The sequence below is a fragment of the Centruroides vittatus genome, unplaced genomic scaffold (assembly GCF_030686945.1).
Source record: "Centruroides vittatus isolate TY-2023 unplaced genomic scaffold, ASM3068694v2 contig_1159, whole genome shotgun sequence".
Classification (NCBI taxonomy): Eukaryota; Metazoa; Arthropoda; class Arachnida; order Scorpiones; family Buthidae; genus Centruroides; species Centruroides vittatus.
In genome coordinates, this window is record NW_027120745.1 from 477458 (window position 1) to 493484 (window position 16027).

Consider the following 16027-nt stretch of genomic DNA (forward strand, 5'->3'; position numbering starts at 1 on the left):
GTTCAGATATTTTTATCTTAATCAATTGAACTTTATGAGAAAATTTTTAAAAAGTATTTTGTTTCTACACAAACAAGTTAACAAGTAACCCAAAATATATAATTTACAGAAATGTCAATACAAAAATGTCTATTTGATAAAATGTTCTCTTTTCCTATCGTAAAATTATTATTTAATATTGTTCCAACGTACGTAAAACTGCTCCAAAAGTTATAAAAAATCATTTTTTTAAAAATATTATATCGAAAATCCTTCCATACTCGTTATATATTAAACAATACATAATTAAGTGGAATAAACATATGTATGGATTAAGTATTTCAAAAATTAAAATTTAATTTCATCTTTTAAATTACAGTATGAACATATAATGATTGAAGAACTTGGATATGTTATTTGTCATAAAAAATTAGAAAAAGTGCAATTTTGAAGTTTTAAAACAAACATTATAATCAAATATCAAACACTAATTTTAACAATAGCTTTCTTTTCCTATTATGACCCAAACAAACAACCGTAACCATCCTCGTTAGTCGAACACGTGAAATGGGTCGAGAGGCAATTGTTACCTCGTGACAATAAAAACTTATTCATCATTTATTTCGGTTGATTCTTGCAAAGTGCAAGTCCTATTTTCTTCTTCCACACTCTCTTCGGTCACGTTTTGTTTTTTCTTTCCTTTATTTCCGCTGCTTTCTTTTTTCGATTTTTCTAATTGGTAAGTCTTCAGACAGTCTTTTAAAGGCTCGATAAATCTATCGAACTCCATGTCTTCCATCGCAGACAGAACATCGTTTCCCAGCAAGGTCTTCCTTTTAGCTTTCATTGCGAAGTTATTGGCACAAGATGTCGTATATAATACGAAAACGCTGGCAGCTTTCGATAAGGCCGCTCTAGCTTCCTTAGACACGTTTACTCCATCGGGTAAAGCTTCTTTTACTATCCTCGTGACCACGGCGTTCGGTAAATTAAAATCTTCCGGTCTTTCCGCCATTTCTTCCTTTAGAAAACCGTCGCTCGCAACGACGCACAGCGGATAAAAATTTTTATAAAAGCCCCAGCGTGTATTTGAGATAAATTGTCTTCAACGATATTCGTTTACTGTTTTAAATTTGTTAAATCTCGGATATTTATTAATATCGAGTAATTATTAAATTTACATGTTTTAAATAAATACTAGAACTTCGTCCCTAATTGAAACGCAGCGATGGCGTCAAACTCGCATTATATTATTCCTAGATTATATTATATTCTAGGACCTTGGGATTATTCGGAGTTGCCAAATTTGGCTACCCATTTTTAGATTGGCGTAAAAATATCATATCGCGCGTTGGCTACTTTTTGGGCTACATAAATTTGACTTGACTAAGACTTTGTAGATTTCTAACCTTTCAACTTGTTTCGGCCGAGACACTATTAGCGAGGTTGAGGCCGAAGTTTTAAACGCGAAAACGTGTACGTCGGACGTTCAGCACCGCTTTCCTAGAAGTTTGACAATGGCGTTTGGAAAGTCAGTGGAATCACGCTCGACATTCCAAACGCCATTGTCAAACTTCTAGGCTTACAGGAAAGCGGCGCTGAACGTCCGACGTACACGTTTTCGCGTTTAAAACTTTGGCCTCTACCTCGCTATTTTCTCTCGATGACGTCTTTTTCATTTCTAAGTAATGAGAAAATTCTACGGTTCTTCAAAAACCCTCCAACAATTTTCTCACTCCTTAGAATTCCGTGCTTAATACATCGGACTATCTCCTTATAGATATGGAACAGAGGGCCTTGTCATATGTGACTACCACACCGTGTGATAGAATTGCCCCGGCTGAAACATTCGGAAAGGATACATATCTATAAACTGTTCGGGATAAGGACGGCCATGAATATAGATAGTCATCTTATATGTTACCGTAGGCCTATAATCATACAATTTAGCAAAATCGCTGTAGAAAAAATTGCCGTAAACTTTGATGTTAGAAACAATAATGGAACGATATGATAACGTCATATCAAAGTATATTTTATACTGTCATCACTGAACGCCGTTTAGTAAAATCGCTATAAAAAGTTTTAATTGGCATATATTTGCACTTTTGTAATTTTGTATAACATTTTCAATAAAATTCATTTGTTTCCATGCAATTTTCTTCTAAGCATAAAATGAAGCCGTAAAACTAAATTAGCTCTATGGGAATCTCTCGTAAACTTTGACCTAGCGACCCGGAAGTTGCGCCAGCACCCCACGGATAATAACGTGAAAGGCTTAAGTTTGAAATTTGAGATTTCTGGACTCGGTAGTTTTTTCTCTACGAGTGTCTGCAGTATGGGATGTAGAAAAATGAAAAGTAAATTCCGCTTTTTTAGAAATTTTTGAACTTTTCAATTGCTTATTTTTCGGCAACCCGTTTATACAAAATCTTGAAATTTTGCATACTACCTGTGAAAACAAGTTTTTTTCTAACGAGACGAAATATTCGAAATTTCTATAATCTAATAATCTTAATCTTCGCTACAGTTACTTTCTGCCCGAGCAACACCGGGCTCATCTGCTAGTTGTCATATAAAACACGATCTTGTCAAATCAAACTGTATATTGATTGATTAATGTTTCATTTTATAGCATAAAATTATATGGTGAAATATCTGTGAAAGTTGGTCATCGAATGGTTTTATCTAGAATTCGGTCAAGCTCGGGTCATCTCGGCTACTCGGAAATAACGAGCTGAAGTGAGGTTTTGACAGGCGAGCTTTGAGGTGAATTTATGAATTTGAAGTCGGGCTAATAGCTGAGCTGAACTGGAGTGTTGCAGTAAAGTCCTTTATTGAAATTAAACTGCAACCGTAATAATAACGGATAGACATGTGTTGAATATGTTTCATTTATCTGTTATTAAAATGAAAGAATTCATATAAAAATCTACTTCAGCATTAAGCTGTTAAACTATAAGCAATTTTAAGAATATTTAATAAATATAAAAAATATAAATACGACGTTACAAAGTTGACACTTTGTCTTTTGTCTTTCCTTCCGCCGTTCACAACCATCGGCAATCCTTAAGGCTTCACAGTCCCTCGGAGACGATCTTTCTTTTGAGGCTACTGCCTCCGTAAAAGAATGCAAAGAATATTAAGAATATTATTAAAAGTAATAAAGGGTAACAATTTAAAGTGATACAAATAACGACAATCACTTCTAGCAAACATGTTCAGTACAGTACTGTCCCTATAATTCAAAGTGGACGGAATCGAGACTATCTGAGCTGAGCTGTGAACCAATCTGGGATTCAGGACTCCAGCCGCGAGCTGAGCTGACCGTCAAAATTCTGAGTTTATTTGGTAGAATTCTAATTGTAACCACAGAAAAAGTTACGAGCGGCATAGACACTCAAGGGAGAGCATGCTCCTTGAGTCCGCTCTCAATAATTTATATATTATATATCATGAAAGTAACACGAGAAACATTTTCTTTTCCTTCAGAAATACATTTTTGTATGTTTTTAAATTTATCTCAAAAGTTTTGCGCAAATCTATTCTCTAAGCCCTGGTACGAATCAAGATCCAGAAAAAATTCAACATAGAACGACTTACAAATATGTTTTACACTCTATTAAGTTAAAATACAACGAAAATGTTTACGTATTTTGTCAAAATAAACTTGAAAATATATTGGCATTTAAAAGATTTTCATAAGATCTTTCATTGAAAAGCAGTTTTTTTATTGTTTACGAGCGTTCAACAACTAGAAATAGAAGTCGGACGGAGGGGACGAGATTACATGACGTAATCTCGTCGCCAAGTGCGAGTTTTCGGTTGTGAAAAGCGGTATTCCATCGACATTCGAGATGTATCCCTCCCATTATTCTTCTGTAAAGGAATAATTCTTAACAACCGCACCATGAACAATTCTCGAGAGCTAAATTTTTTGCAGAAGTTGCATGTATTGCAAGTAGGTGCTATATTTTATTTCCTACCAATTGATAAGGATATTTTTGTTTGTGCATGGATGTTGGATCCAGTATATTTCTACTGTTTTGCCTTTGTACTGTACATAAAGTAAAGGCTTTTAGGATTTCTGCCAGACGAAGCATTTTCAATGGGATTGTAATCGTAAATTTCTTAAATGAATCTTGTTAAGTTGCGAATAACACTATTCATTAGTTATTTGCCTATCGAACCGTGTAGATGGTACGGTGCTTCACTCGCTCCCGTGTCACATTCACTCCCCTCTGTCAATGGCCCTGAACTTGAGAAAGTGCATTCTCTTTATACCGGTCCTAGTTTAATAATTTGCTACATAAACAATTATCTCATCTGGTAAACAGTATATTTAAAAGGAAGACGAGCTGGTCTTCCGTTTAAATATACTTGTCTTCGTCTTTTACGGAAGACAAGTGACATTGACGATTATTACAAGACATTGTATACAAAAATTCATTTCTTATTGCCATTTTACTTATGTAATATGATTGATATTTCAAAATAATTTGAAGAAGTTAAGTTTACTTATCAGAAATCCGTTCGGTAATAAATCAGAAGTAAGCATTATAGATAATCAATAAAGTATTCTAAGGCAATTTTTACAATTAACTTACGTAACAGGAGTTAGTATTATTTATGCCCTTTAAAACTTCGTAACGTGCTTCCTAGACCGGTTTTTGTAATATCTTGAAAACGATATATAAATAATAAACATTAATGAAATTTCTTGTGCTGATAGATTACTTACTTTTTTAACATTTAATGAAAGTCTTTTATTTGTTGAAATTTATTTCATTAAAATAAACATTTTAAATATACAAAACTGTCTAAATATCAAATATGTAAATATAAAAAGTAATATATTAATGAAACCGAAACGATCGGTTGAGCATTTTTTTTTTTTACTTTGGCTTTACTTATAAATGTAACGTTTATACTTAATCTAGATATTTCCGGTGCTATAGTTGCAAAATTAAAATTATTGAAAATAAATTGTTTGTTTGCAAGAGATGACTGCGTATTGTAGTAGTATTATAGTAATAACGTGTAAATAAATCGATTGCGTAATCTATTAATTAGAGCTGTTTGAAAAACTACATTGTGAAAATTGGCTTCTAGTTTGCAGTTTTATGGTAAAAGTTAGTATATTATATAGTTGATTTGTATTATAATTCATTTATTGTTGATATTATTCTCAAAAACACTACAGGAATCATCAGAAAATATATACTGTAGGAATGCTTATGTTGAAATTGATGAAGTTTGTGCTTTGGTTTTTAATTTGAAAGAAGCTGTCTTACAAGTAGGACATTAGGCAAATGTAATAGTACCTGGGCAAAGTGGAATTTCATGATGATTTTTTTTTTGTAAAAAATTATATTATTGATATTAAGTTACATATATATAAATTTGTAAGTATATATGTATGCATATATGTTATATATATATATAAATAATATAAAACATACATGTTAAATATACCAAAACCTTATATTTGTGTGCATGCATATTTTTATTATGTCGGGATATTTGTATTTGATGAAATTTCAATACTTTTGGAAGTGATATACTCGTAAAGCTAAATAAGGAACTAGATATACACCCAACATTGAATAATACCAGTGAAGATGTAACTGATGAGAATTCTGGTATAAAGTCAAGAGAAAACAATCTGCCAGAATCACAGCTCTTAGCTTCTGCTGATTTTTTTTACAATTTACACTTTCAAAAAGAAATTTTCAATGAGAATTTGCAGCCAGCTAAGAAAAAAATATAGTATATTTTTCAGCTTATATTATAAGTGGATATATGGAGCTTATGGTGGAAAAATAGATCTCTTAACTTTCCAAAGGAAAGTTGCATGTAATTTATTAGAAACTTTCAGTAAAGTGGGTTCTACAAAAGCTGGACATCCAGCAAAACTTGTGAAAATAGATTCACAATATGATTGAATAATGTAGATAATTTTGTTGCTTCTCAAGAAAAACCGCGTGTAGTCAATGTAATGCAAAATGTAATGCAAAACAGTGTGTAGTCAATGTAATGCAAAATGCACAAGATGTGTGAAATAGGACTTTCGATTATGTATAAAGTTCTTCGTTACGAACACGAAGCACACCGATTACTGGTTTGTAACGAAGTGATGATTTCTTCCCGGTGTTTGGAGGATGGTGAGCTTTATATTTAAAGTTTATTATTATTTATCATTAACACTTGTCAAAAGCATTAAGGCATTTTTCTTTTTTTTGATAGCAATGGTCCTAAAATTTTACTATTTATAGTAATACAATCAAAATAACTGTCTTGTAAAAAACAAAGCATAAAAAGGATTTTTTTTTAATTAAGGAAAATGACAAATTTTTTTTGATTTAAGTAGTAAATCTTGTATTATGTATGACCATTACATATGTATAGCTTTAATTAGTGCTAAACTAAACTGAAACAAAAACTTCTGGTTTACCAGAATAAGCTGAAACAAATTGCAAATTTTAGTTAGATTGCTTCTTATCATGCCTAAAAGCAGTCTATTTCCCCATGACCAATTATACAGATTTTTGATTGAAGGTTTGGTGGTTCAAAATTCAAAACTTTGATGTATATTGTTCTACTTGTGTATCATTTGAGAAGAAATCCATTGTGAAACAACATATTTCTTCTATAAAGCATATTTAAGCTAAAAGGGAAGGGAGAAAACAGCCTTTATAACAGCCTTAAATGCAAAAAGTGGTTGAGAAGAAAATAATAAGTAAATGACTTTTGACTGTGTATATTAAAATATTAGTTACACTTAGGTAACACAAAGTAGTATAAAATAAATGGGAAATCTTAGCTAAAGCATAGTGTGAAACAGGAATTCTATTTAATGCTTTAAATAATCCAGCATTACATAAATGGGTGAAGAAGTTTATGTAGTTGAAATATGGAGACACAATATCAAGTGAATCAACATTTCAGCACTACTTGTCAGATCTTGGCATTTCTGATTTATAAGAGACCATGAACTTGTTTAATGGTTGTGATGTATGTTTAATAATGGATGAATTATTTGATTTAAAAAATTTAAGGTTCTCAACATCTTGGTTGTAGAGTCATTATGCACAAGCATTTTGGAGAAATGCACTGCTGATGTCATTGTGGAAGAACTTTTAACCACATTGCAAATTCTCAAGCTGTCAAGAAAACTAGCTTTTCTCTTTTATAGTAAAAAAGTTGAAGGGTGTTTGTCCAAGATTACTATGCAACTTGTTGGATTTTCATCCTTCATTATATTGGACTAGTTCATTGCTAGTGTAAAAACAGCAACTGTGGAAATGCTGAGAAGAAAATACTTTACCATCTATCCTCGTTACAGCAAGATTGTGTACATATGGCTAAAAGCTGCACATTGTCATTTGCAAAATGTACAAGCTTTAATTTAAAGGATTGGATAGTTTAAGGAAGATTGCAGCATATGATGTGTATTTTTGGATTGTTAAAAAATGAATTTGAAATGCAGTTAAAAGTTATTGGGAAGATATCTCCAGATATTTGCAAACTAATTTATAAGCTTGAAGCATAAACCAGCTCATGGATTCTTACAAGCAATGTGGCATAATCTCAGATCTCTGCATACATTACTTGAAATAAAGAATTTTCCCAGCCAAAATTAGCTACTTATGAGTAGATTCCTTCTGTTACTTTTTGGAAAGAAGTTTAGCAATTGGATCCAGCCCACTTTAGCAAATTGATGTCAGAGCTCCAGTTGTTTTAAGAAGAAAATGTAGATGATGATGACTAACAGATGAAATTGCTTGTTATCAAAGATTAGTTTCTGATTCAGCAAAATAATCTCAGGATACAGTGAAGTTTTGGGAAAAGCACAAACATTATGATGCCAATATTTAGCAAACTTGCTTTGTATGCTTTGTTTTTTTTTATGCAGTTCAGTTGAAGTTGAACAAAGTTTTTCTATAGTTAATAAATTCTTAATGCCACACCAAAACCGATAGAAGAAAATTTAGATATTCATATGAAGTAAAGTATTCTTGACAAGCCTTACTTATAAAATAAAAATTTTATAAAATTACATTTTTTATCTTAATTGAACTTTGAATTGATAGTAATACATTCTTTCTTTACAATGAATAAAATTATAATTTTTTAAGATTTGTTGAAGTTTCATATGAGATCTCTATATATAATGTATTTTCCAAGTGTCATATATATATGATGCCCATTTTTAAAAATAAACTCTATTTTAAAACTTTTAATGCATTCATGGTGTACTTAACTGCGCAACACACCAGGATGTATATAAATGTGCGACTCACATCTATCAATTATCTGGTGTGAATACGAATAACATTTAAGTGACAAAGTGTTTCTGTCACTTAAATGTTCATGGTGTTTACAGATATATTATGAGCTATTATAACAAAATATTTTTTTTTTAATTTGAAAAAATTAATTCATGTAAATTTAATTAATTTACATATCATAATCATAACATATCATATAATCATGGGTTAATTTACATATGAAGAGTCAGTACAAGAGAGATATAAGACCACAAATTGCTGGTTTTGAGTTATCCGTGGTTTTTCCCTTTGTGCATGTGTCTCCCATATGTCCATATAATATAAATATATATCTTACTTAATTGTGGACTGTCACAAACATTTGAAGTTCACAAATATGGAATAAGGATATATGCCCAAATACATTTCTTAAATGCTTGTAGGAAAGTGGCAGATAAGAAGTTATAAGTTACAAGTTCTCAGGTATATACTATTCTGTTGCATATATGATACCATTGCAGATCTTCAAGTAGGAAAATCATTCTACTCAATGCACTCTTATTATCTTCCATTTTATCTTTTCTTTCTTTTTATTGCAATTTAACTGATAAAAAACTCCCTGGAAATACTTTCTAACTTATTACAGTTATCAAATAAATAACTAAGGGCACTAAAGATGGCTTATTTATGTTCAGTATATTATTATTGAGGTTTTCTTACAATTCTTTTCTATATAGTCTGAATTAAATAACTCATCATAATGTTTGTTTGATGCAAATGGCATAGTGTTGTGTTGGAAGCAATGTTAAACTGAAACTTGCAGATTTCATTGATTTGCTAGTTCTTTGGAAGAATAAATAACACATTTTGGGAAATAATAACTCAAATAAAAGTTTGTAATGCCAAATCAAAAGTGTATTAATATTGACTGAAACTCTTGCATGCAATATAAGAATACATGACCAGAGACTTTGCACAGTCATAACTGTCTTGTCATTTGACCTATTGGGTAGATTTTGACACAGAAATCCTCTACATGAGCTCTAATTGTGGGTCATCAGGAAAAATTCGATGTCAAATACTTTGGATGTAGCACAGTTTTTTGTATATATCAAAGCATGGGTCTATGGACTTAGTGGATTTTCTTTAATAACAGGTCAATTCAAGAAGAATCTAACAAGTTGCTTAACTTTCCCAGCAACATTTAAATTTTGGTGACACCATCTGTTATGATATTTTATTTAAAAAATTTTTTATATTTGTAATTATCATAAAATGGTAATAAACTTAATTTTGAGGGTAGGGATGGGTTTTGTAAAACATTGTAAATGCTAATAATGAGTAAAATCATCATTAAGTCTGACCCCACTTGAGATACGACACAAACCCCCTTTCTCTTCTCCATCAAGTTTTAACCACCAAACACCAAAATTTAATAGCATCAATTTCCCTAATACGCAAACCTCCCTGGAAAATTTCAGAAATTTTCAACAAAAGCACAGGAATTATTAAGCTTCAAAGAGGGTGCACAGAATCACATCGTGTGTGCGTGCACACACAAACATCCACACATCAAATATAGTTTATATTTATCAAATTTTCATTTACGTTAAATATCTTTCAATTTATTTAATGAGTTAAGCTTATTAAAATAAATGATGACAAAAATACTTTTATATAGTCACTCTTCCCTCACTATCAACTCTCTAGCATGGCGAATCCCCTTTCTCAGTTTGAGTCTTGAGAATTCCCTTTCATAGTCTTAGGCTCTTTTCTGCAATTGGTTAGTATTTACTACACAAAGTATTCTCATTAATCTCCAGGACTACATATTTTGTGTATAAATTTATACTTTATTGTGCATTCTATAGTACAAGATATCGGTGAAAATAAAGAGCATGACTTCACTTGGAAGAAGCACCAAGAGAGTTGGAAGCATAGCAGCACTTGGAAGAGGAAAGGGTGTGTTCTTAAAATTGAATGTGGCTATATTAGAACCAAAAAGTATTGATTGTAATGTTGAACTGTTCACAAAAGTGGAATGGCAATGAATGAACTTTTTTGATGCTTAATAGGTGGTTGTCTCTTTAATCCGAAAACATTCGGTAGACTAACTTACAGCTAAACAGGCTTAAAACTTTTTTATTGGTTCTTCATCAAATGCATTTCGGACCAGTTTTATGAGTCCTGGTCCCTCATCAGTGCTACAGGAAACCAAAGATTTTTTATTAACATGGGTGACGCGAGTGCGTACATAATAAGATTTACAAAAAATTCCTTAAAGAACATTTTTAACTAAATACATTTTTTATACCTTTTTAGTTCTTCGTATCCTCCTTATTAACTATACATTTCTCACTGGTATCTGTTTTCATATTCGTTTTTAATTCCTATTTTCCCGTGTACTTACAGTAGTACTATAATTATAAAGTTTTCTTATATAAAAAATTTTTTTACAAAGATCTGTGTAACTAATATAGAGTTTTCTAAAAGTAAATACGTTATCTTACTATTTTTTCCGGATGTATTACAAACATTTTACATCAAATTTTAGTTCTATAAATATATCTTTAAGGCTGTTCGGAAAGCATTGCGCTTTTTTCAATACTAGAACGTTCACAGTAGGGTGCCACGCATAAAGCTATTAGTCTGTTGCGCCCTCTATTACATAATACCACTGTTGGTCGATTTGCATGCCATTTGACAGATTTACTAAGTTACTATTATTGCTATGTTTTTTTATTTCTATGTGTTCTTTAAACTTACGTTTATATATATTTTTCTCGGAATGTAAAATTTTGGTGTTATTTTTTTCTATTTGGCAACTATTGTTTATTATGTGGTTAAACCAAGGGGAGGTGTTATGTTTCAACCTGATGGCAGCCATATGTTCATTGATCCGTGATTCCAATTTACGCCCAGTTTCACCTATGTAATATTGTGGGTGTTGACAATTGCAGCTGATTTTATAAACGACTCCTGTTTTTTCCCATATATTGTTATTATTTGGTTTTTTAACATTACAGATTTGCTGCGATATTTTGTTTGTTAACAAAGGGGCCAAAATAATATTGTCATTTTTTAGGGATTTGGAGCATTTTTCATAAATATGTTTAGATATATAAGGGAACGGTTTATGGTTGGTTTCCTTCTTGTTTTTTATATTAAACCTGTGTTTGTAATATTGTGTTTGCCAGATATTTAATAAGTGCTTGGGGTAGTTATTAAGTATATATTTATGATTTAAATTTTCAACCATAGTTTGACGTTCATTATGTTGGCTTGTCCTAGTGTATATTTTCTTTAAGTCCATAATATATGTATTCTTTTTTATGGTACTAGGGGTGTAGGAATGGTAATTGATTGTTTTGTACTTTAAGATGTTTAAAAATATTATATAACCTCTTAACAAGCATAATTCGTTCCAGAACCTTACTCGTAATGCAAAACACTTGTTAAGTGAAACAATTTTTCCCATAGAAATTAATGTAAAATATGATAATGCGTTCCATGCTGAAAAAAATACTCAAATACTGTATTTACTTGCATATAAGATGAGGTTTTTATTGATTTTTTACTGCTTAAAAAACCTAGGTCATTCTATACGTGCGAGTGAAGGATCTTTTGCAGTTTTTTGCAATAATTTTTGTGAACTCGCTATAATGGCAGCATGAACTATACAAAGTGCTAGCGAGGTCTAGGTGAATGTTGCTTTTAAAGAGAGGATTCGAAAATAGCTGGTCACTTAGCAATGATTATAAATGTAGTTATTTCATATTTGTTAAATTGGTATTTTTAATGAATATTTGTACATTCTGAATTATTAAAAATAAACTTTTTCCTGTCATGTGCATTATAATCTTTTGGTTTTACTACATGGGTATCAGGTGTGTGGAAAAGCAATCTTCAAAAGCTGATAGCCATCATTCAGGAAATACTACATTTTAAATTCACTCGATGGATTAGAGCACCATGCTTTGTAAAGTAAGAGTGAAAGAGAGAATTGTAACGAAGCCTTGGAGGGTGAGTCCGAGTAGACAAAAAGTTATAGCGTCAAGAAAACATGGTTGTTTGCCTTAGTACGTGCATTTGATGATAATTTATTTGTGATTAAACGAAATAAAATTATAATTGTATTAATAAATCTAATTTTCTATATTTTGATCTTTAAAGTCACACCTTGTCCTATATGCGAGATTGAATACGGTATTTTACGTATAACATTTATTCAAAGAAAATTATACAATATACTAGTACATTGTTAAGGAGTGGGAATCATCATCATCATTTCTTCTAGCATGGAATGAACCAACCTGGAATGTGAACTTGATTTGCAGAAAACAAAAAAATCACAGATAATAGCATGATGGAGCATGCGCACAATCCGGGACTTCCCTCTTTTTGTGACTCGTTATGCGAAATTTCGCTCGTTGGGCGAGTCATTTTTTAAAAATTTGATTTTCTTGTTATGTGAAACACTCACACTTACGTGAGTGTGCTCATTATGCGAGGTTCCACTATACTTATGTTTACTTATATTAATATCAGTTGCAAGAAATTTTACTAAATATATTAAAGGTATGTTTTGGATGTTCGTTGGACTGCAGTTTGATCTATAAATTCCCACTGTTGTCTGTCCTTAATCTCAAGAATGGAGTTAGATAGATGAAAGACGAAACCAGATATGGAAACCTTAGGAGCAGAAAGCCCCGATTAACTATATAAGAACTTCTGAAGCAAACTGGAAGTCAGGTTATTTGTTGTTGTAGTTTATTGTGTCATTGTACATGTACTGAAGAGGGGATAAAATCCATAATGCATATACAGTAGAGAGTCGTTAATCCGAACCCCGGTTATCCGAACAATTTTCAGTCGGACTGTGTCATGCTGAATCGAATGTTTTTGATACTAGATTTACTTCTAAAGTATAATTTTTATGTTTTTATATTCTTCAATATATTTATTTTGTTTTTACAAAATAAAGAAATGATTTTTAACGATACAATAGCCTTGATTATTATTATAAAAATTTTCGTTAGGCTTAAAATCAACGAAAATTCAACACAAAGCGACATGCAACGGAGAAAAATTTGAACATCGGACAGGTTAATATATTTTTTCGTACATAATTGGTTATCCGAACAAATCACTAATTTGAACAATCCCAGCCCCCAATTGATTCAGATTAACGACTCTCTACTGTACAATCAAAATTGTGATAAAATATATTTGATGATATCCTCATCTGATTAGTCTTTTTCATTTAGAAAAAATGTTGCTATTTACTTTGAGAATTGAAAAATACTTTATTCAGTTTTCTAAATTTGTAAAGTGTTTTTAGATTAATCAATATTATAACCTAATCCATAGTTTGTGAGAAGTTCGGTTTTTTTGGGGGGGGGAAATTTTCTTCTGTATTATTGCACAACAACACTTGTTGATAGGAAAGCTAGGACAAGGAAAAAAAATTGCACTATCAGTTTTCATTAAAGTAAACCTGACGAAAGGACAAAACAAATTGAAAATTTCAATATTATAAAATCCATGGGTAAATTTGAGACAAAACACGCTCTTACTCGAATAAAAAAAATATTGAATTAAGGAGTTTACACTTAAAAATTGTGAAATTTTCAATGGAAGATTTCCAAAACCATGTTAGAATAAAATTAGAAGTTGTATTGTATGGAGGAATATTCCCATTTTTTTAAACCATGTTAGAGCAAAACTGTGTTGTAGAAGTACTGTGTTGTACAAAGGATATCTGTATTTTTAAAAAAATTTTTCACCATATGTGGTATCTGTTTGTGAAAATGTGTAGAACATAAATATTTACCTTTAACTGCTTTGTTGTTGTATTTTTTAACATCAAACTGATGACATCTCCCAAATATTTTTGGGTACTATGTCCATCTTCAGGGAAATGTAACCTTTAGTCTATAAAAATTAATTCTAGAACATCTACTTTTCATTTCTTGCTTGATCCAAACCACATTCTAAGCTCCTCTAGAATCTTTGCTTTCTTCCATTCTATTTCCAAGTCTCATACATCACTTAAAATTTTGGTGACTTAGGCTTCTCAGTATCCTTCTATGTTCCCTGATCTTGGTCTCCAACAATGACCCTTTTTGTGGCCCCTACACATGTTTTAATTACATTACCTTCTCCTTTAATTAGTATGCTGTACACACTAGCTTTATCTACTTTTTTCTTTCTTGTTTGTCAACTGATTGAACATATTCTACTATTCTTCATAAGAACAGGTTTTTCCTTATTAAATCTCTCTACCATTTTATTATATATGTTGCCTTTCAAACAATGTATGAAGCCTGTTGGGAAAAGTTTGCAAACTTTTTAATTTGCACACCAACTGATAATTTAATCTGAATGCAGCTTGCACAACTCTCTACCAGCAACATTTTTGTACTATCTGCCAAAAGCAGTTTTGTTCTGTATTCATTTGTAATGTTCATTTGTGTCAGTGATTCTCAATCACTCTGCCATAGCACTTTAGTGTGTTGCAAAATTTTTGAAGTTTCCGTCATTGCGAATACTCATACATAAGTGACGTCAGACAAAGTAGTTCAATCGGTTCTACCTTCCTAGGACGCGTTTGGAAATTGTAAACCTGTGTTACTGGTAGCTGCCTGTAGTTACCAAGGCGTTTAGAAAATGTGACCTAAGTAACCAACTGCATTTGAAAATCACTGTAATGATGTCACTGGTTATCTTGCGGTACTTACCAAAGTAATTGTGTGTGCTGCCAAATTTTTAAATTTTTAAAAGTGCACCGTGATGAAAAGAAGATTGAGAATCACTGATTTGTGTAAACACATGTTGATTGTATTTTGTGATTTTCTTACTGTGAGTGCAATTGAGGGAAGAGTTCCGAGACAGGTTTGGTCAGATAAAAATTTCATGAAAAATGTCATCACTGGGGATGAGACATGGGTCTATGGGTATGACATGAAAACAAAATATCAGTTATCATGGTGGAAAAATTTTTACCGTGACCGAAAAAGGTGAGACAAGTTTGGTTGAATGTGAGCATGAAAACAAAATATCAGTTATCATGGTGGAAAAATTTTTACCGTGACCGAAAAAGGTGAGACAAGTTTGGTTGAATGTGGATGTCTTGCTTGCTGTTTTGTTCAATTCTGATGGTGTCATTCAACAGGAATTTCTTCCAGAAGGGAAGACCGTAAATAAGGAATACCATCTGAAGGTGATGGAATGTTTTTGTAAATGCATATTTACTAGCAGAGCTGCACATAATCCCAAAAGGAGCATTTCAAGAACCATTATTTTTATGGCAAATTTGGTACATAGGCTCGACTCACCTGCCAAGCGGTCTTTGTTCCCTGAACACTGGGAGTTCGGTCGTGGGTTTGTGCCTCACTTGGACAGGCTGGCCATGTGGAGTTTTCCGGGTTTTCTCTCTGTCTGTAACGCCTAAATACGGGCCAGATTTCCTTAAAAAGACTTCCCAGAAGGCATCCTCCCTAGGTAGATTGCCCAAGTGTTGCATTGCCATAACTTAACAAACAAAGTACATAGACTCAGGAGGAGACTACTTCTATGGTGACAAAACTGACTAGCTTCTAGATCAGCGGTTCCCAACCAGTGGTCCGCGGACCACCAGTGGTCCACAAGAGCTAAAATATGGTCCGCGAAAGATTTAAAACTTTTATTCATTTTAAATTATTATTCCCACATTGATACAAACTGAATTTAATTTTTACTAAAAATGTTATGTTTTCTATTATAATAGTACTGTTAAA

General features: G+C 31.9%; 2 protein-coding genes across 2 annotated transcripts in view; one reads left to right on the top strand and one right to left on the bottom strand.

The window, feature by feature from the left end:
- Nucleotides 1–586: 586 nt before the first annotated feature.
- On the bottom strand, nt 587–994 carry LOC136980084 (DNA polymerase epsilon subunit 3-like). The gene has a single exon (XM_067276126.1). The coding sequence runs from the start codon at nt 992–994 to the stop codon at nt 587–589; it is 408 nt and encodes a 135-aa protein (XP_067132227.1).
- Nucleotides 995–3777: 2783 nt separating this feature from the next.
- Nucleotides 3778–16027, top strand: part of LOC136980224 (uncharacterized) — a 68398-nt gene continuing 56148 nt past the window's right edge. The window contains exon 1 of the mRNA XM_067276317.1: nt 3778–3940. Coding sequence (XP_067132418.1) covers nt 3890–3940 — 51 coding nt within the window. The 5' untranslated portion in view covers nt 3778–3889. The remainder of the gene's footprint in view (nt 3941–16027) is intronic.

Coding starts and splice junctions, on each gene's coding strand:
- LOC136980084 (XM_067276126.1), bottom strand. CDS start 994: ATGGCGGAAAGACCGGAAGATTTTAATTTACCGAACGCCGTGGTCACG.